Source organism: Rana temporaria, chromosome 5 (genome assembly GCF_905171775.1).
Source record: "Rana temporaria chromosome 5, aRanTem1.1, whole genome shotgun sequence".
Lineage (NCBI taxonomy): Eukaryota > Metazoa > Chordata > Amphibia > Anura > Ranidae > Rana > Rana temporaria.
In genome coordinates, this window is record NC_053493.1 from 237,313,485 (window position 1) to 237,336,265 (window position 22,781).

General features: G+C 41.7%; 1 protein-coding gene across 2 annotated transcripts in view; it reads left to right on the forward strand.

The window, feature by feature from the left end:
- Positions 1-22,781, forward strand: part of LOC120940645 (serpin B6-like) — a 38,702-nt gene that overhangs the window by 5,130 nt on the left and 10,791 nt on the right. For both annotated transcript variants that reach the window (XM_040353623.1, XM_040353622.1), the window contains exons 2-6: positions 10,484-10,661; positions 14,767-14,904; positions 16,273-16,390; positions 20,479-20,621; positions 21,896-22,063. In XM_040353623.1, coding sequence (XP_040209557.1) covers positions 10,494-10,661; positions 14,767-14,904; positions 16,273-16,390; positions 20,479-20,621; positions 21,896-22,063 — 735 coding nt within the window. In that variant the 5' untranslated portion in view covers positions 10,484-10,493. The remainder of the gene's footprint in view (positions 1-10,483; positions 10,662-14,766; positions 14,905-16,272; positions 16,391-20,478; positions 20,622-21,895; positions 22,064-22,781) is intronic.

Consider the following 22,781-nt stretch of genomic DNA (forward strand, 5'->3'; position numbering starts at 1 on the left):
GGCTCAGCTCCATTCCAGGACTCTCCAGCAATTCCTCCTATCCTCCTGGGATGGGAAAAGAGGAACGCTGGACAACAAGGTTCCCATTCCATCAAAGGTAAAGGAGTCTCTACAGTGGTGGCTCTATCCTCGGAGATTGATCTCTTTGCCTTCAGATTTTTAATTTCTTGTCTTTAGAGGAAGTGAAAGAAAATCTCCCTTATGAATAGCAAATGGTAATAAGAATCAAAAACTTAGTGAGAAACCGCACTAATGGTGGAACAATTCTTATCTTATATGAACGTTGGCTGTAAGCACGCTATGCAAGATTTACAATAGCATACTAATCAGTAAACATTGTGCTGCGCTTTAAAGTATAATTTTGTACCTATAGGTAAGCCTAGAATAAAGCTTACCTATAGGTACTGTAAATATCTCCTAAACCTGCACCGTTTAGGAAATATTTACTATATACTGCACCGATGCGGTCATCGGCGCCCACCAGTGTGGGCCAGTGACCGGTGGGCCAGTGTGGGCCAGAAGCGTGTGCCGTGACCGGTGGGTCATGCGCGGGATTGACGTCACATGGCTCCGGCCAGTCACAGACAGAGTCCATGGCCACCGGAAGGAAGATGGGCGAAGAAGGATGCAGCCTCCAGCGGGGATTACTCTAGCTTTGTTTGCAGGTGTATGTATGTGTGTGTGTGTGTGTGTGTGTGTGTGTATATATGTATGTGTGTGTGTGTGTGTGTGTGTGTGTATATATATATATATATATATATATATATATATATATATATTTATATATTATTCTTAAATATAATGGTTATTTCTATCAGATAACTTTTTAGTTTTCTTAATTATGATTTTTCTTGCTTTTTGGCTTTCTAACCCCTAGTGTGTCATAGAGGGTATTTTGTACGTTTGGTTTACTGGTTCAAATGTAATACAACTTCAAGATGGGTTGTTTTGGGATACAATTGATTAAAAATTTATACTAGAAAAACCATATATGGTGAATCAATTAGAGCAGGAGTGTCAAACTTATTTTCATCGAGGGCCGCATCAGCATTATTATTGCCCTCAAAAGGGCTGGTTGCATCTGTAAGATTGGATGTCCAGCGCATCCCCTCCCCTTACATTAGATGTCAAGAGTCACCCCACCATCAGAAGTTGAGTCTCCCACTCTCCCTTACATCACAGTGCACCCCCTTTCCCTATGCTGCTGCTGGGAAGAAGCTAGATGCATTGCTTGAAAGCAGAAAGTAAGGGTCTGAAGTAGGACCATAGGAGGGCTGGAGCTTTCCTGCAGCTGCAGGAGAGGTGCGAGGGACACATGAACTTGCCTGGAGGGCCAGATTCGGCCCACGGGCTTTGTGTTTGACACCTGTGCATTCAAGAGTACAAATTAATAAAGGATATATAAATAAGTGAATAGTGCACATGCTTATCGTTATTTCATATAAAGATTACTATAAATTAGGGGTGTAACGGATCGTCACCGATCCGTGATCCGAACGGGCCACCCCGTTCGGATCGGCACACCCCGCGATCCGCGGAGCGCTCCGGAGCCTAGGCCTAGGAAAGTCCCCGGCTTCGGCCTAGCTCCGGAGCGGCGGCCAGTCTGCTTGCCAGAGCCCAGCGTGACACGCCTCCCCGGGGAGGCGTGTCACGCTGTGCACTGGGCTCTAGCAAGCTGAATGGGAATGTTAGCAGTGAAGCACTGGTGTGAGAGGAGGGGGGGGGAAAGGGGGAAAAAAGAGCACAATAGCAATTCACAGGGGTGGATTAAAGAGGAAGCAGGTGAGGCTGTTTGGGACTTAAAGTACAATCTTGATGTTTTTACAGCAAAAAAATAATATATATATATATAATTTTTTTTTTTGGACCAATGAAAAAACGGAACCTTTTTTTTTTTTTTTTTGCTGATCCGAAAATGATCCGATCCGTGACTCCTGATCCGAGGATCGATCCGATCCGTGAGTTTTTTGATCCGTTGCACCCCTACTATAAATTATAAACTAATTGATTTATTACCTGAAAAAGTAGTTAAGAATCTGAAATTAAAATAGAGAATGAGATTAGAGGTAGGGTTAAGGATAACCATAATAATTGGTATAGTTCAAAATATGTATACCTGACATATGCTAAATATTTATAATGAGAGATATGCATACACACGCGTACGTACGTACGTACGTACGTACGTACGTACGTACGTACGTACGTACGTACGTACGTACGTACGTACCACGCACAAACATTATATAAACGTGCACATGGGCCCTTCCTTTTCTCCAACCATCAGTAAACCAATGCTGATAGGCCATTGGACACCAACAAGGGAAGAGATTCAGATTGTAAGCTATTTAATAAATATGAAAAACGCCACTGTGCTAGATAGCAGTGTAAAAGTCCACATTACAAATCGCAAAGATCCCAATGTATAATATGTCCAAAATTAAAAATTACAAAGTGCATTTGAAGACCATAAAGTGGATCCCATGCCAGTGAGTCAACCTCCACTGCAGATATTCTTATAATCAGTCAAAAAATCTGGGCATAAAGGTACCACATCCCAAGAATAAACAAAATATTTTTTAATTACACGGATGAAATTTTTAAGGTGCTGAACAAAGCAATATACCAAGATATTAAAATTTGTAAAACCACAAATTTTATTATACATATATCAGTTAAAAGTAATTTTGATCATAACCATCATAATGAAATTCATGCGATTGTAATGTGTGTACAGTAGTTTCTGCTCAACATGTTTCACCATTCAGTGGCTTCCTCAGGAGACTTCACTGTACAGAATATAATTTTACTGCAAATAAATGGAAATGTCACATTATAAATTGAACATATAAGTTGTATTTGAGATGTTTAAACACTAATGTACAAACGTTAATGCTATGTTGGCAAATCAACGTCATAATTAATAGTTTATCTGATAGGTCATCTTACCCCAGGTTCTCACCAAGAATAATATGCAATAAAATTTATAGAGCCGGAAAATAGGATTTTTATAACAGCTTACCTGTACAATCATTTTCTTGGAGTACATCGCAGGACACAGAGCGGCATAGTAATTAGAGGTCGACCGATATGGGTTTTTCTCTGGGTGATGCCGATGGAGATATTTAGAAATTGTGGCGGCCGATATATGATGCCGATATTTTTATTTGGGCCCAGATGTTAGGCCGATTATTTTTTTTTTATTTTAATTTTTATTTCCCCTTCATCTCATAAAATCTAACAGTTGGACCCCTTTCACACTGGAGTGTTTTTCAGGTGCTTTTGGGCTAAAAATAGCACCTGTAAAGTGCCTGAAAAACTGATCCCCTGCAGTCTTGGTGTGAAAACCAGAGTGCTTTCACACTGAGGCGGTGCGCTGCCAGGACATTAAAAAAAAGTCCTGCAAGCAGCATCTTTGGAGTGGTGTATCCACCACTCCTGCCCATTAAAAATAAATGGGCACTGCTGTTGAAGTGCCTGCAAAGCGCTTCTGCAGTGGTACTACACAGGTGCATTTAACCTCTTCATTGGTCGCTAGCTGGGTTATATGCGCCCCACTAGCAGCCGTATAGCGCCGATAAAATGATGGTAAAGCGCTGCTAAAAGTAGCAGCGTTTTACCGTCAACGCCTGCCCGCTCCAGTGTGAAAGCAGACATACTGCAGCTGCTGACTTTTAATATATGGACACTTACCTGTCCTGGGCGCCCGCGATGTCGGCACCTGAAGCCGTTCTCTCCGTCGGCTCTCGGGTGCTGCCCCCACCATCTTCGGTAAGGGAATCGGGAAGCAGGCACAAAAACAGGTAATCAAAACTTTTGGACCAAAAAAAAAACAGGCTAACTTTACTGTTTCGTTTTTTTTATTTTTTATTAATTGAAGTGTATTTTTTTCCCAAAAATTGCGTTTGAAAGACCGCTGCGCAAATACCGTGTGACATAAAATATTGCAAAAACCGCTATTTTATTCTCTAGGGTTTGCTAAAAAAATATGTTTGGGGGTTCTAAGTGATTTTCTAGCAGAAAATACAGGATTTTTACTTGTAAGCAACATGTGTCCGAAAAGATTTAGGGCCAGATTCATGTACAGCGGTGTATCTTTGAGCGGGCGTAGCGCATCTCATATGCGCTACGCCGACGTAACATAGAGAGGCAAGACCAGTATTCACAAAGCACTTGCTCCCTAAGTTACGGCGGCGTAGCGTAAATGGTAAATTCAAATTAGGAAGGCAGTGGGCGTGTTGTATTAAAATTAACCTTGACCCCATGTAAATGAATGGCCAAACGGACGGCGCATGCGCGCGCATGCTCAGAATCACGTCGAATTTACTTCCTAAGATACGCCAGCTCAATTCATAAGACGTGAACGTAACCTACGAATCGGTGGCTAAAGACGGCGATATCTGAATGATGCCTGTAGCTGCAGGCATCATTCAGATATCACCGCACAAAGTGGAGGACAGCATATGACGTCCTCCCGTGGACAAGTGGTTAAACATCTGTATATTATCCACTGGACATTTCAGAGTCTTGTTCACACAGGAGATGGCAGTGTCCACTGTAGGAATACTCCACTTTTTGGTGAACTTTTCCTTCATAGAATATAAAATGGAACATTTCTTAGGAGGAAGAAAAAGCTTATCCGGATGCTCCCAATCCTGATAAATGAGTCCCTCCTGAAAAGGATGAGCCGGAAAGGAGTAATTAACTTGAGGGGCTTTCAAAGACCCCAAAGAAGAAACAGAGCTAGCTGCTGGTTCTGACAAAGGCAATTTTAAATGCTGAACGAACCATCTCCGTAAGGGATTGTACCAACAGTTTTTCAGTCTGTGAAGTTGAAAATGGTTTCTCCAAAGTAGACTCTTCAGAGGCAGACACATCAGAGTGCCCTGTGAACATATTCGCCAGCACACCACGGATCGTATATAACGTCCAAAAATTTGAATGCAAAGAAAGCATCACAAGAAGTGCAACGTTTCGAGGCCACGCAGGACCTCTTCTTCAGACAAGTGATAAAGTCAGTGCAACACCATTAGATATATAGAGACGGCCACCAATAAGAACATGTGAAAAAAAATTGCATAATCACCTCCTCGTCCTCGTCCTCCTCCCTGTGACGTCATGCAGCGTCAGCACTCAGTACAGACAAAAAGTGAGTGAATCACACAACATAAAGATCACTCACCTAGGGGAAATCAGCACGTCCACAGTGGCACAATGTGTCATCACCTGTCCATGTGGGCACCGTGCGGGCACAGCTGTGTGAAATCATAAAATAACCCCCACCATAGCGCTGTATAGATCCTAGATTCCCCATACTATCTTTGTCTAATAGCCCAGCACTGACACCGCTGACCAATCAAGCCATGCCACGTGTCCCGCGCATGGGCCCAGGACATTGCAGGGGATTGTGGAGGACACCAACGTGTGTGCCACCGTCGTCACGGCAACCAGTGACATACAGGCGCCGCACTAGGCGAATCAGTGGGAATAAGGCAGTGTGGCAGCGAGGCTTGAAAAGCAAGCTGCCAACCAGGAAGAGGGAAAAAAATGAAAGACAAAGGGAAAAACAGAGTGTGTGTAGCGAGGCTATCTTAGAAAGAAAAAACAAAGGGAAAACATTTTTTATTTTTATATTTAGATTTGTTTTATTTTTTCCTTTTCTTTCACTTCTTTTTTTTCTCTTTCCTTTTTCTTTCTCTCTTTCTTTTTTCCATTTTGTTTTGGTTTTTCTTTTTCTTTTACATTTTCTAAATTTTCCTCCCTTTCTTTTTTTCAATTGGTTCCTTTTTTATAATTTATTGTTTTCCCTTTGGGTTGTTTTTGTTTTTTTCTTAAGATAGCCTCGCTACACACTCTGTTTTTCCTTTTTGTCTTTTATTTTTTTTTTCCTCTTCCTGGTTGGCAGCTTGTTTTTCAAGTCTCGCTGCCACACTTCCCACTGATTCGCCTAGTGCGGCGCTTGTACGTCACTGGTTGCCGTGACAACGGCGGCACACACGTTGGTGTCCTCCACGATCCCCTGCAATGTCCTGGGCGCATGCTTGGGACACGTGGCATGGCGTGATTGGTCGGCGGCATCAGTGCTGGGCTATTGGATAGTATGGGGAATCTAGGATCTATACAGCGCTATGGTGGGCTTTATTTTATAATAATTTCACGTCGCTGTCCCCGCACAGTGCCCATATGGACGGGTGGTGACACATTGTGCCACTGTGAACGTGCTGATTTCCCCTAGGTGAGTGATCTTTATGTTGTGTGATTCACTCACTTTTTGTCTGTACTGAGTGCTGACGCTGTCACGGGGAGAAGGGGGAGGTATGGGGTGGGGAGGAGGGAGTGATTATGCAATTTTTTTCACATGTTCTTATTGGTGGCTGTCTATATATATCTAATGGTGTTGCATTGACTTTTTTATCACTTGTCTGACGAAGAGGTCCTGCGTGACCTCGAAACGTTGCACTTCTTGTGATGCTTTCTTTACATTAAAACTTTTGGATGTTGTATACGATCTGTGGTGTGCTGGCGAATATATTCATATAGTTGGTTTCAGTACCCAGCTGGTGATCGCTTCAGCAACCATTTTTTTTTTTTTTTTTTTTTTTTTTTTAAAGATATTTTTATTAGGTTTAAGACAAACCAACAAACAGAAAAACATACAAAAAAAAAAAACGCCAGACAACCTGGTCAAAAACGTTAGGCAATACACTCAAACATAGAAAAATAAACCGACATCAGTGCAAAATATAAAGTAGGCACAGTGGCCCATTTTTGTATTTATGAGCCGTTTCTCCAGGAAGGTGTGCGATTGGAATATTAACTAAGACATCAGCTGCTGACCTTTAATATTAAGGCACTTGCCTATCCAGAAAGCCAGCCTCACCCAAGCCGATTTTTCAATCAGCTGTCAGATGCTGGTGCCCCCATTTTGACAAAGGGAAATTGGCAGTGAAATCTTATGGCTTTACAGCCAGTCTACTACAGCGCATGCACGGAGTGCGCTGCGCTTTTGTGAATGGGCCGGGGGGTGGCAAACTGAGCTGGAAGTGGCAGCAATACCTGTCAAAATCGGGTGCCAAATGTGGCAGCAGAGGGGGAGAGGCAGACAAGTGGAACTTCCCCTTTTGGGTGGATCTCCATTTTTAAGTGAAAATCGCACACTCTCCTGAAGTTGCAGAGGTTTCTGTACAATAAATAACAGTAATTAATAATTTTGGTGCACTCAACTTACCAGGATAACTCCTGCTGCAGCGAACCATATGAACTCCAGCAGTTTGCTAACATATCTGTACACTCTGCTAGAGGATACCTAATGGAGAGGTCTAGCGGAGCATTAGCAAGGATCTCTAGATGTTCTTTACTCAATTGGCTGCATGCAGTGAAAGTAGATCATGGTGGGGGAATGTGAGCAGACAACAAACTAGCGGGATGGCAGCAGGGCTTTTCTCCTAGTTTTGCAATCCAGAACAAATGTCTGGATAGACTAAACTATGTCCTAACAGAGCTCAACCTTTCTTCCTTGCTCTGTTGCATTATATTGGGAGAAAATCCAACAGTCCTACTCAGTAGAATGGTGTTTTTTTTTAAAAGTCGGAACATTATTGCATATTGCTGTGCCCTACTCCAGGCAGGCAACAAAAAAAAAAATTATCCTTGCATTGACACCCCCCCCCCCCCCCCCCCCCCAAAACAAGCAAGTTTTAAGTGTGTGTGTTTTGTTATTTTGCTCTATAGCTTTAGTGAGGTAACTTACCTGATATGGTGATCGTCCAATATCCCGCAGGCTGGAGAAATCTACACTGATGGGCTGCCCTGCCCTTTTCCTGTGGATGAACTTCCAGTATACAAGGGGTTAATAGTTTTGGGCTTTGGGATGAGCTTCTATGAAAAAAGCTTCTGACGAGGAACCACCACCCACTCTTCCTTCCCTTGTAAAAGGTTAATTGATTTCTCTAGAACCCCTTGCACACTGGGGTGGTGTTGGCGGTAAAGCGCTGCTCGTTTGAGCTGTGCTTTACTTCTGTTATAGCGGTGCTTTTCAGGAGCTAGTGTGGCACTTTTAACCCCCACTAGCAGCCGAAGGAAAGGGTTAAAATCACTTGTGTTTCGGCACTTTCAAAGCACTTGGCACCATTCATTTCAATGGGCAGGGCATTTTGGGAGCAGAGTATACACCGCTCCCGCACCGCCCCAAAGATGCTGCTTGCAGGACTTTTTTTTTCCCGCCCTCCAAGCACACTACCCCAGTGTGAAAGCACTTGTCAGACTCTTCCCCCATTCACAGATCGTGTTGCATGCAGTGTAAACCATGCGTGGGCACTTCTCTTCAAACTTTCTTTTATTTAATTTCAATCATACAGAAAAAAATTCTCAATTGAGGAGGGGTATAACCTTATTCTTCATTTCAGCAGACTCCCTTCATCTGTACAACTGGTTCTCTGATGCCTCTTCTCTAAAGCACTCCAGCCAGGTGGTCAGACTCTGACTTCATCAAGTGCAGTGCAGGGCCAATAGTCTTACATAATAGTTGTACATAAGGGCAGTAAGCCCAGGTTCACACTGGGTACGATTTCCTTCGATTTGAGATGCGATTTCACATGTGAAATCGCATCTCAAATCGGTGGCATTTGCCGGCTATGACACTGTCCTAATCGTTGCGACGCCGCATCTGCGGCGCTGCACCGATTTCAAAAAGTAGTTCCTGTACTACTTTTTGCGATTTCGGGCCGCGATTTACAAACCTGCACAGATGTCTCTTAAATCGCGGCCGAAATCGGGACTGCCAGCGGGAGTGAAGCCGTGCGAGTTCAGCTGAACTTGCATGGCTTCACTCCCGCAGCCCAGTGTGAACCAGGGCTAAGGGCCTAAGTCAGAGAAAAATGGGCAGATGTTAGGAATAAGGTAATTATTACGTAGAGAAGAAAATCAGCTGCACACCACCAGGAGCTTGAATGAAGTAAGATACTTTATTCACATATACCAAAAGTAGACCGGATAAAAGGTAGACACATTTCACACAAACCCAATGCGTGTTCAACAAGCATGTTGGGTTTGTGTGAAATGCGTCTACCTTTTATCCCATTGTATCCTGCCTACTTTTGGCATAAATGTGAATAAAGGATCTTGCGTCACTCAAGCTCCTGGTGGTGTGTGGCTGATACTCTTCTATACCTGTATTTACACGGTCGCGAGCCAGGGCCGGTGATCTGCCGTGCTGGTTTCAGCTATCGTGGAAGTTCCAGCGCATGCGCAAACTGATGTGCTGAGACGGTTCCAGCTATCGGGAAAGTTCCTTTACTGACTGCGCAGGCGCAAACTTGCTGATGGAAATCCCCAAACCGCGGCCGGCACCCAGGGCGACGTGGATTTCGAGGTAAGTGGCCAGTCGGCCTCACGTCCTCGCTGCGCTCGGGTGGCTCGCTCCGCTCGCTCGGCCTCCTGGCTCTTTTTTTTAACATCCTCCAATCCACGGGGATGTTAAAGAATGAGCCTGGATGCCGTGCAAGGTTCGGGGATTTCCGTCGGGAAGTTTGCGCCTGCGCAGTCAGTGAAGGAACTTCCCCGTTAGGGGAACATTGAGGACAAGTCACCGGCACCCACATTGTTTGTTTGTTTGGCTGATTACTCATTCACCTGAGCGGTGTATACACTCTGACATTTTAAGGTAAGTATTACAACTTACCTTTTTTTTATAGGGATTCCTGTAGTTTAGCTATAAGGCCCAGTCAAAGTCACAGATATGCATATAAATATACAGTCAGATTGGACTTGTACTAACAACCTTTATGTAAAAAATCTTACCTCTGTTTACTAAATATGACTGTGCAGCTCAACAGACATCCGATATAGATCCACTGCGCTCGCTGACAGAAATATTCTGGCACATGCCCCTCTACAATGCAGGTCTGTGCTTGACTCCTCTGACAGCAGAGAGCACTTGGCAAGAGGGGCACAAAGTAGCATTTTCAATAAGAGAAAGCAATTTCCAGGCAACTAGCAAGGAACCAGCAGTTAGAGTAAAAACATAATTGACCTCTTTTGGGCTTAACCACTTCCTATCCTTGGGTCGTTTAAAAACAGCCTAAGTGGTTGAAGTGGTTATACTGGGATCATAATTGCAGCAACTGCCATGGTATTTTTAGCCCCAGCAATTCTTTTTCCAGTAAAAGTGATCCGAGAGGCTGTACAATTGCCACGTCATTCAATCAGAGAACATCTTGTACTCATTGAACAAAAAGATACAAGACATTCTCTGAATGGAGGAGTTAAGGAGCAAGTGACCCCCTGTGCTCAGTATACAGATGACAAGTTGCTCGATCAGTCCTTGTACGGTACGGACTGTAGGAAGAATTAGGTATAACTAAGCTGGACCAATGTAAATTTAAAAAAAAAAGTTATTTCTGGAGTTCAGTTTTAACTTTTAACTATTGTTGTATAGCTTGAATTGATATATTATGTCATCATTGATTTTTCATTAATTCTGCAGGCTTGGAAAAATGGATTCTCTCAGTGTAGCAAATGGCTCCTTTGCTATTGATCTCTTTCGGAAGCTGAATGAAAAGGATAGAAAATGCAACTTGTTCTTCTCCCCGTTAAGCATCTCTTCAGCTCTGGCAATGATTCATTTGGGAGCCAAAGGAAATACTGCTGCTCAAATGTCAAAGGTCTGTATATAAATATGCAAGAATATACTCAACAGGTCTTTTACAGAGCACAGATACACATACACTGACATATAAGACATAATTGTCCTGTGTAACTACAGTATTGGATTGTGTTTCTGGTTTTGCAAAGACACTTTCACACTGGCATTCAGTCTGGATCAATGTATCAGTTTTTCAGATGGATCCATACTGAACCACAATGTATGTCTGAGTGGGCAGATGTAAATGGACAAGCATGGCATTTTTTATTTTACAATACAAGGTACTGTTGAAATAGTAATACCATATATTAACTTTTTTTTTCTCAAAGTATGTGCACATGAACTTACATCTTTATACTGTCAGTGTGCTCTTCTTCTCTTTTTTATATTTTTTTTTTATTTTTTTAAGTGCGCTTATTAATGCTGTAAGGGACTCCCTTATGCTGTGTAGTGCAGCTGAGGTATCCTCTGAGGGCTCTGTCTTTTTTGAACACACAAATCAGACCGCTCTGAAAGTTTTTCCTTTTTATATGTCACTTTTTTTTTTTTTTTTTGACAAGTTAATTGATAAGGAATGGGAAAGGCCACATAAGTCTTTGTAGCTCCTCAGCGCCTGGCGGTTCGGTACCCCTTTGAGGAGAGCTTTTAAAAAATAAAAAAATAAATGGGCTTCTCCTCAGGTAGTGGGCCCCCCAGGTGCCTGGTTAAAAAGAGTGACCACTCTCACTATAGAAGGGACCCCTGCCTTCAAGGACCATACTGATAATAGGTCCGAGGCGCTGACCCGCTCCATGTTTGCCATGCTGGGGTCTGCATCTCGGCCTATTGTGGCTGCAACCTTGGTGTCTCAGACACTCACTGAATGGGGAAGGTTTTGCACCAAGCTGTGGAGGAGCACCAGCTCCCTCCCAAATTTGTTAGACTGGCCGACCAGTTGGTCCAGGGCCTTGTATATGTCTGTGATGCTACACTGGATGCAGCACCCTTGATATTCAGAGCCTCTGTTTCGGCGGTGGTTTTGCACTGCCTGATTTGGCTGAAATGCTGGTCTGCTGACCAAGCATCCAAAAAAGCCCTGGCTGATTTCCCATTTCAGGGGTGGGAGGTTTTTTGGTACCTCGCTGGATGACATTATCAAGGATGTCACTTGGGGTAAGAGTACTCTCCTCCCTCAGTCCACCAGGGGAAAGGAGCTGTGCCGTAGGCCGGGTCCTTCGTTCCCCACTCAGAAGCAGTATTTTCATCAGTCAGGGCCCGTGGGTAAACCCTCCCCGGCCGACAAGGGCTCAGCTGGGGGACAGAAACGTCTCCAGTTTTCACTGATCTATGCATTCCCCCTGATTCCTCTCTTACAGAGATTGCTGGGCAGGATCAAGAAGGAGGGAATACCGGTACTCCTAGTGGCCCCAAATTGGCCCAGGAGCCCCTGGTACGCCAAGATCATAAAGATGGTGGTAGGAAGACCTTGGGTGCTTCCACTACGTCACGACCTGCTGTCACAGGGTCCAGTGTTTCACCCTTCCTTACAGAAGCTAAATTTGAAGGTCTGGCTACTGAGACCTACATTTTGAAGAAACAAGGACTCTCTGGTCCAGTTCTTTCTACACTCATTAATGCTAGAAAGCCGGCCTCCAGGCTTATCTACTACAGAGTCTGGAAGACGTATGTTTCCTGGTGTGAATCCAGAGGGTGGATTCTCGCCTTTTGCCAATTAGGAGTGGATATAAAATTGTCCCTGAGTACCATCAAGGGTCAAATATCGGCTCTAATATCGGCTCTATCAGTCTTTTTTTCAGAAACCATTGGCATCTCATTCCCTAGCCTGGGCATTCATTCAGGGAGTACTACAGATAAATCCGCCAGTCAAATCGCCCTTGTGTCCCTAGGATTTGAACTTGGTATTATCAGTTCTGCAAAAGCAACCTTTTGAACCTATTCGCCATATTCCTTTGATTCTTTTAAGCAGGAAATTGGCCTTTCTGATTGCTATCTCTTCGGCTAGGAGGGTATCGGAGTTAGCAGCTCTTCATTGTAAACAGCCTTATCTAATTTGTCACAAAGACAAAATTGTACTACGCCCTCATCCTACCTTTCTTCCAAAGGTGGTTTCAGCATTTTATTTAAATCAAGACATCGTTTTGCCTTCCTTTTTTTCCTAAACTGCGAACAGCGGAGGAAAAGTTTTTGCACTGTCTAGATGTAGTGAGAGCAGAAAAAGTCTATCTGCAGGCTACGGCTCAGATACGTAAAACCGATGGTGCCAGATGGTCCCAAGAAGGACCAGCCGGAATCAAAATCCACCATTGCTAGGTGTATTCGACAAATAATTGTTCAAGCTTATGATTTAAGGAATGAGGTTCCTCCTTTTCCTGTTAAGGCGCACTCGACCAGGGAAATAAGTGCTTCGTGGGCAGTGCATCACCAGGCTTCGATGGCTCAGATCTGTAAAGCTACAACTTGGTCTTCAGTCCATACATTTACCAAATTTTATCAAATAGATGTAAGAGGACGTGAGGATTCTGCCTTCGGGCGTAGTGTGCTGCAGGCAGTGATCTAGGGCTTCTTATCCATTGGCGGCCTGCTTGATCTGTGTCTCCCACCCTTCATATTGAGCATTGCTCTGGGACGTCCCACTATGTAATGACTAGACTCTGTGGCCCGTGGTGTACGTTAAAGTAGAATTTTTTTATTAACAGCTTACCTGTAAAATCCTTTTCTTTGAGTACACCAGGGGACACAGAGGCCCCCCCGCCCCTTCTATGGGATCCTTACTGCTTTAATACAAAAACTAAGGTACTTCCTGTATTTGGAGGGTTTATATGGAGGGGAACGTGTTCTCATTGGTTGTGCCAGTGTCCAATCACCTCTGGCGACCAAACTGCCCACTATGTCATGACTAGACTCTGTGTCCCGTGGTGTACTCAAAGAAAAGGATTTTACAGGTAAGCTGTTATTAAAAAATCCTACTATTTTCCGTGATGCCGCCAATGCAGGGCCATTTAATGACACCACCGACATATGGGGCAATGTTTGTTCTTTCGGTGACACCCCTTATGCAGGGGCATTTTTTTTCAGTGACACCACAGACTCGTAGGGACATTCTTTCACTCCATTCACATCACCAACTTGGGGACATTTTTCAGTTCAGTGACACCACTCATACAGGGACATTGGTCTTTGCCTTTTTACTGACGGCACAAACCCAGGGACATTTTTTTTTTCTTTGCCACGTATTTTTAAAATTTTCACTGGTACTATTTAATTGTATACCACAAACATCTTTGCACTTGTCACTTCGGTCTAATACACTTCTGCACACAACAGGGATATTGATATTTTACATTTCTAGATAAATGTAAAAAGACCATGCAACCCACTCTAACTGCTAGTCTGTAGATTCTACATGCATATCTTAACTCGTAGACCTTGTATACTCGCATTAGGATTTTTGAGTAAATAAGAAGATACTATTAATACTACTAGACAGATAAGGGGGGAGAAATCTCAGAATGACCTCAATCTCCCAGAATGCATCTGGACAGCCTAGGTAACGTTTGAACAGGAAGTGTTGGGGATGCAATTCTTTTTATATTTATCTTTATAATGCCACAGGTCTAGTGCTCTTGGGCTACCAGTGTGATGATTTTTTTTACTTTTTTACTTTTAGACTAAAATTTCATACACCATTTTGTAGTTGACTAGTTTAGAAACTTTTTAGTGCTTATTACATGGCATTTTTCAAGACGTAATATAATGCAGTGATCATCAACTTTGTCCTCAGGGCCCACTAACAGGCCAGATTTTATGTATTACCTTGGGGAGATGCAGACTAGAATACTGCAATCACTGAGCAGCAAATTATGTGACCTGTGATGTATTTCAGTTATCTTGCAAATTTGGCCTGTTAGTGGGCCCTGAGGACAGGGTTGATGACCACTGATATAATGCACAGAATCAGTTACAAAATGTTTAAAGTGGTGTTAAACACAAAAGCAAACATTCATTTTATTGCAGCTTACCAGTTCTAATATGCGATGACTGCATTTGTTTTATTTTTTAAGGGTTAATTACTTTTAGTTTCACTTGGTGATCCAGCCAATAAGTCTGTTGTTGTTTTTCCCCAGGTTCTTCAGTTTGAAAAGGCAAAAGATGTTCATTCATGTTTTCAGTCTCTTATCTCTGAAATCAACAAGCCAGACACTGATTACCTTTTGAGAACCGCCAATCGTCTTTATGGAGAGAAGTCATTTACCTTCCTTGACGTAAGCTTATCTAGTGTATTATTACTACATATTAATGATAAGATACACTTAGTGAGTAAATGTTGCTTTTGTTTCCATTTGGTCTTCAGACTGGTTAAATGATCTAAAGTAGATACTGTAATGTAGTTTTTCTCCTATATGTTTGTTCAGACATTATGCTATGGTCCCCAATCTTTTTGGCACCAGGGACCAGTTTCATGGAAGACAATTTTACCACAGACTGGGGGTGTGGTGGAGTTGTGGGGGTTTTGGCCAGTGGATGGGGTAGTATAGCCTGCCACCAGATGCAGTCACTTGCCTATCACTGACAGGGTTTTCATAGGAGTCTCTGTGCTAATGATCTGTATTTGCAGCCTCTCCCACTCCCCCAGGGCTAGCATCACCACCCCAGGTCCCCCTCAGGTCATCAAGCGCTCGTTTCTCATAAGGAGTGCACTCAAATACAGCCACTAATCTGACAGGAGGCAGAGCTCAGGAGGTAATACAAGTGGCCGTAGGGTGTAATTCACACAGTGTGAAGCAACAGACGATTTGCTGCATTTTAAAACCTCTGTCACCACAAGTACACAAATGTTTGTGTCTCCTATTCACTCTGCAACGCAGCCTATGGCTACGCTAAAATGCAAGCATGATACATTTTATCGCATTGAAATGTGCTACTGTACATTGCCATGAATGAAAAGAATGTTATGTACACTTTGTATAAAGTTTTTACAAAGCAAAATAAAAAAAACACCTGGGAGGCAAGTGATACGCTGAATTGTGCACCACACTGCCCCCTAATTCACTAATGCATCAAGTCTCCTGCTGTGCAGCCCAGTTCCTCACAGGCTGTGACCCAGGGATTGGGGACTTCTGGTTTAGATAACATGGAAAGTTTGTATTCTCTGTAAATAATCTTAAGACATTAAAACATATCTAATTTTTATATATATATATATATATATATATATATATATTGACTAGGCCCATGTGAATTTTTTTTCATAAGTTCCATTTGAATAATCTTGATCTCTCGACCACAGTACAGACAGAAATATTTTTTGGGTATTAGAGTATGGAAAGTTTCAACCCCTGCCAGCTTTTGTGTTTGTTGTATATATATATTCCCTGACTTCTTCTCTGTGACACCATGGGTCACTGTAACAGTAAGTAAGGGGGCAAACTCTAAAATGCAGCCTTAGAACGCGGTTTATACTGCTATCTGAACATTCATTGCTCTAGTCCAAAAAATTTCCCACTGGATATACAGTTTAAGCCAAAGCATAACACTTTTGACTATGTCACTGAAAAAGTTTTACTATGACAATCTAGAATACTTTTTTTCTTTTTCTGCATTGTTGCTATTAATGATGTTTAATTTTTCAGGATTTTCTTGGATCAACTCAGAAACACTATCATGCAGATTTACAGGCTGTAGACTTTTCTGGAAAGGCAGAGGACTGTAGAAAGGAAATTAATACTTGGGTGGAACAAAAGACAGAAGGTGGCAAAAAATACTTTGGTTTTTATTTATACATGTATAAATATGTATGTTTCTGTTTACAGATTATGTCAGCACAAACCTTTTGCTCATAAGATATAAAAATATATATGTAAAGTGGTAATAAATCTGAAGACAAAAATGTACTGTATTGCAGCTTATCAATCCCTAAATGTGTTGGTTGCATTCGTTTTTCTTTTATAGTCCTTCTTCTTTTTTTTTTTTTTTTTCTGTTTGTCTTTACTTGCTGATCCAGTCAGAAAGTCTGTTAACGTTTAGTTATTTTTAACACGGTTTCCCAACCTTTTTTCAGCCAAGGCACATTTAGAATTGGGCAAATCTTGGGGCATACCTGATGGCTCATTCATACCAGTAGGTGTATCCAAGCACTCGTTTATTTTGACCCGTTCCCACACATTGTGTTTAATGGGCAGATCTGTGTATGTGGAGAATGCAATAAAAAAAGCCGGGATTATTTTTCAAATTGCGCAACACCAAAATGCATGGTACTGTTGTAGTCTGCGTTTTAGCGCATGTGAATGCATGTGCATTTGATAGATGCGTGGGGTGCCATTAAGAATTAATGTCACCAGTGCACATCTGCAAAAGGCATTACATTTTTGTGCAGTGCAGGGATTTCACGTGCGTCACCACACTGCAAACACTAAAATGTCGTTTGTGAGGCAGAGTTCAGTGGTCTGTGGTCCCCCCCCCAATGTCCCCTGCTAGCACAAATCACCCCCTCCAAAATCCTTGCTCCTAGCACAAATCCCCCTCTCAAAAAATCCCTCCTAGCACAAATGTATATAGACAGGAGATGACAAAGGAATGCTGTCAGATCAGAACTGTCCAGGGTTTTATTACCACCCCTACACAGCCTGAACCTGCTCCTGGCTCCCCCTCCTCTGTGCTCCTATCTTTACTGCTGTTGGCAACCCAGTAAGCTGTGTTGGTGCCCGACATATCCTTAGCAGCCTATGACGTCCTTGATTGGTGGGATGCGGGCAGGTGACCAACACGGCTTTCTAGGTTGTTTTCAGGAGTACAAGCAAAGGGGAGGCAAGAACAGGGAGGAGGTGCGGGCTGTGCTCTCACTTCTGTCTGTATACAGGAGTTAAGAAAGAACACACTCAAAACCAAATGTACAGTCACATTTTGTCTTTTGGACATGGTCCAGAGGACTCTTCTTTAATAGTAAAACTTGAAAAGAAAAAATTGGACAGCCGCACTTCCACAAAATCCTTAAAAAGGTGGCCTTTAATAAAAGAAATGGAGCACTGCAAAAAACAGCAGGCAGTGGGGTATAAAGCTGACGCGTTTCGCACTGTAATGTCAGTGCTTAGTCATAGCTAAAACAAAATAGTACACAACTCAAATATATACACCTATACCAAACCAGTCACGTGGTCCACCGTCACCTGTGGCCAAGCATCGCTAATGATGTATACTCAAATAATGGGTAACAAGCGATAGTGGTCACCTGGAAGAGTGGACCACATTAATGGTCGTATCACATACATATGAAACCCAAGTAAAATTGAAAAAAGTAAAACATGTAAAAATTAAGTGTAGGAAAAGGCATGAATAAAATCGAATGATAAAATTAAGTTAAGTTAACATACAAATACAACCAATGTGAATATGAATGAATTTTTTGCTAGAAAATTACTTGGAACCCCCAAACATTATATATTGTTTTTTTTTTGTTTTTTTTTCTAACACCCTAGAGAATAAAATGGCAGTCATCGCAATACTTTTTGTCACACTGTATTTGCGCAGCGGTCTTACAAGCGCACTTTTTTGGGAAAAAAATCTCTTTTTTGAGTTGAAAAATAAAACAGTAAAGTTAGCCCAATTTTGTTATATATTGTGAAAGATAATGTTACGCCGAGTAAAGTGATACTCAATATGTCACACTTTAAATTTGCGCCCGCTCGTGGAATGGCGTCAAACTTTTACCCTTAAAAATCTCCATAGGCGACGTTTAAAAATTTCTATAGGTTGCATCTTTTGAGTTACAGAGGAGGTCTAGAATTATTTCTCTCGCTCTAACGATTGCGGCGATACCTCACATGTGTGGTTTGAACATCGTTTTCATATACATCTGCGCGCAAGCTCGACGGGGTGCTTTAAAACATTTTTTTTTTGTTTTCTTGTTTATTTCACTGTTTTAAAAAAAAAAAATGTGTCACTTTTATTTCTATTACAAGGAATGTAAACATCCCTTGTAATAGAAAAAAGCATGACAGGTCCTCTTAAATATGAGATCTGGGGTCAAAAAGACCTCAGAACTCATATTTAGAGTAAAATGTGCCTTTTAAGACGTATGGGCGGAAGTGACGTTTTTACGCAGATTCTGCCCTGCTATGGTATGGACACGGGTGGGGGCAATCTTTTCCTCACTCGTCTCCATACCAAGGAAGGACAAGGACCAGATCGCCTCCGCCGCTACCGACGGTGGAGGGCGCAGGAGGGGGGCCCTCTCCCGCCGCCGATAACGGTGATCTTGCAGTGAATCCGCTGCAGAGACCACCATTATCGTTTACAGGACCGCTCACTGAAGAGATGGATACTTCGGTTGTGGCAGCAGCTGCTGCCGTTACCAAGATATCCATCTTTAAACTGCTGACGTATATGTACATGAGCGGGTCCTGAAGTGGTTAAGCAGATGAATTCACTCATAGAATTTTTAGTGCTGTATTATAGGTTTGCAACTTTTTTTTTCATTCTTTAAGAATAGGAAACACTGTCTTTACTAATTTAATAAATATATTTAAATACAGTCATGGCCGAAATTGTTGGCACCCCAGAAATTTTTCCAGAAAATCAAGTATTTCTCACAGAAAAGTATTGCAGTAACACATGTTTTGCTATACACGTGTGTATTGGAACAAAACAAAAAAAGGAGGAAAAAATATACAAATTTGACATAATGCAACCCATGGCACTGTAGCTAATCTCTCTGGGCGCGGATGGAAGAGAAAAATTGATGAAAGGTTGCAACGCAGGATAGTCCGGATGGTGGATAAGCAGCCCCAAACAAGTTCAAGCTGTCCTGCAGGCTCAGGGAGCATCAGTGTCAGCGCAAACTATCCATCGACATTTAAATTAAATGAAATGCTATGGCAGGAGACCCGGGAGGACCCCACTGCTGACACAGAGACATAAAAAAGCAAGACTACAGTTTGCCAAAATGTACTTGAGTAAGCCAAAATCCTTCTGGCAAAACATCTTGTGGACAGATGAGACCAAGACAGAGCTTTTTGGTAAAGCACATCATTCTACTGTTTACCAAAAACGGAATGAGGCCTACAAAAGAAAATAACACGGTACCTACAGTGAAATATGGTGGAGGTTCAATGATGTTTTTGGGGTTGTTTTGCTGCCTCTGGCACTGGGTGTCTTGAATGTGTGCAAGGCATCATGAAATCTGAGTATTACCAAAGGATTTTGGGTCGCACTGTAGAGCCCAGTGTCAGAAAGCTGGGTTTGTGTCCGAGGTCTTGGGTCTTCCAGCAGGACAATGAGCCCAAACCTACATCAAAGAGCACCCAGAAATGGATGGCAACAAAGCACTGGAGAGTTCTAAAGTGGCCAGCAATGAGTCCAGATTTAAATCCCATTGAACACCTGTGGAGAGATCCTAAAATTGCTGTTGGGAAAAGGCGCTCTTCCAATAAGGGAGACCTGGAGCAGTCTGCAAAGGAAGCATGTTCCAAAATTCCGGGATAGAGGTGTAAGAAGCTTATTGATGGTTATAGGAAGCGAATGATTTCAGTAAATTTTTTTCCAAAGGGTGTGCAACCAAATATTAAGTTAAGGGTGCCAAGAATTTTGACCAGCCAATTTTTGGAGTTTTGTGTGACATAATTTCCAATTTGCTTTTTTTTTTCCACCCTTTTTTTTTTGTTTTGTTTTGTTCCAATACACACAAATGGAATAAACATGTGTATAGCAAAACATGTTACTGCAATACTTTTCTGTAAAAAATACTTGATTTTCTGGGGTGCCAACAATTTCGGCCATGACTGTATATTGTATAAGCCTTCTCTTAATGTTCAGTACTGATTTTGTTCCATAATCTTATTTAGGTAAAATCCAAGACCTGCTACCGAGCGGCAGCGTGGATTCACTTACTAGACTTGTACTGGTGAATGCAATCTACTTCAAAGGAAATTGGGCTAACCAGTTTGACAAGAATTGTACATCAGAAATGCCCTTCAAATTGAATAAGGTATGCATTTTAAGTGAATCGTAGATACTTTGTAACCCAAAGGTACTACTTGGAATCTCAATGATGAAAGTGGCTTAGGAAATAATTTTTAGTTCCCATAGCACCAATGGATTTTTAGTGAATTCACTGGAAACTGAGGGGCCCATTTAGAATGGAGAGTGTATATCACTTTCCACTCTCTGCTATACGCTGCATATTCAGACCTCTGTGTGGCACCTGCGGTATGTCATGGAGTTCTCCTAATTACATGATTGACAAGGCAAAGCCTTTTTTTTTTTTTTATCTTTTATTTAAATAACGCTCCAAATGCTTCAGAGTCCTGAAGCCAGCAAAGCACTAAACATGTTTGTAAAGCACATCCTATCACCACAGTGAGGCCACACCACTATTTAATACATTGAATCCGGATTTGTTGCAGTGAGGCAAGACAGATTGCAAGACTTACAATTGTGAAAGAATCAGCTAGAGAGCGATCTACTCCCCAATGTATCCATCCACCTACCATATATGAATATACATGTACAGTATAATTTAACCCCATAATAATCAGGCATCAGATCAACCGTTCAATCTCTATAGCCTTTTAAAAGATCTTCTGCCTATTTTTTGCACCAGTATCTCCAATTCGTTCCAGTTTTCCTCCAACTTGACATGGCTGTTATGCACAGCTGTATTACCAGAGATATTGGCCAGGTGGGGAAGAGCAGTTTACCTTTTCTTTTACATGGTAGGAGACAGGCAAATCTAAGTTAGAGTATTGCTCCACAATGTGGATTAGAGGTAGGTTAGGTATGCATACATGTTTGGTATCTTGTAACTAGGACAGCTGGCAGAATATGCTGAGAACTGTAACTGGACAAAAATTTCTTTTAAATGTTTGCAAAGGTTTGTAGAAGAAATTTAAGGAAGTTTTGTATTTTTTTATTCTTTATTTTTTTTTATTTGTTTCTATAAATGATACACAACAGTTAAAATTGTTATCTTATAACGTACATATTCTGCCAAAAGAAAACTGTTGTGTAAATCTACAAAGCTGTATTTAAATCGATTAGCTGAATCCTAACACTGTAAAATGGCAAGTATTATTTATGAGGTTATGAATTATCCCTGGTCATTAGGGTGTTGTTTAAGCTCTGTAGTTTAGGAGGCCATTTATTAAACCTTGCCTGACGTGATTTGTAGTTTTAGAAAGTTTTTGCTTAGCTGTAGTTAATTATGTTTTTCAAGATTATGCTGACATGAATTGTAATGCATTTTTGGGTTTCTGTTGTTAGAATGAAACCAAGCCTGTGCAGATGATGTACAAAAAAGCCAAATTTCCAATGACCTACGTAGGAGATTTGTTCACAAAAGTTATTGAACTGCCCTATGTGAATAATCAGTTGAGTATGTTTATACTGCTCCCCGATGATATTCAGGATGGAACCACTGGCTTGGAAAAGGTAAGAAACTTCTCCAGTGTAACCTCTGTTGAGGTGTTTGACTTTTTATGAAGGTTCAAGGTGTACCTTCTAAGATCACTTTTCAATTGGTTGTTCATATAGGACTGATATTGTACAGGTTATAGTAGTTTAGCCTAAAGGTTCCATTATTAAGTGATGGGCTTGTAAAACAATAATGACTGTTTTTTGTATACATGTAAAACTCTATATTTTGCTTCCCTTAATGTATCGTGCTGTACTTTTTTTGTTTTATTGCTACAGTATATGTTTGCAAAGTTTGCTTTGTTATGTTCATTGTACTAGATACCTACTCTACTGATTTGTAATGTATGTAGACAATGTTTAAAATGGATATGATAATGGATAAAGGATATGTGTATGATATTTAATGTCAGGATTTCTATATGCGGAAGGAGCCACTCATAAGAACTTGCTGCCAACAGCAGTTTTGTGATTAGCTAAGGATTATCCAGGTTGTGGGATTTCCTCCATACATAGCTGATCTCACGGTTGAACAATTGTCAGCTTAGTAAGCTACTAAGATACAATTAGTGTCTTCAAAACACAAGTAGCAGTTGCCTATAGCAACCAATCAGAATTTATTCTGCTTAAAGTGGTTGTTAACCCACTTCTACTAAATCCTGTAATCCCCTCTGTACCATAATAATAAGTGTCCCTGTGTCTGTGTTATGTAAAAAATCTGCGGATCTGTACCAAT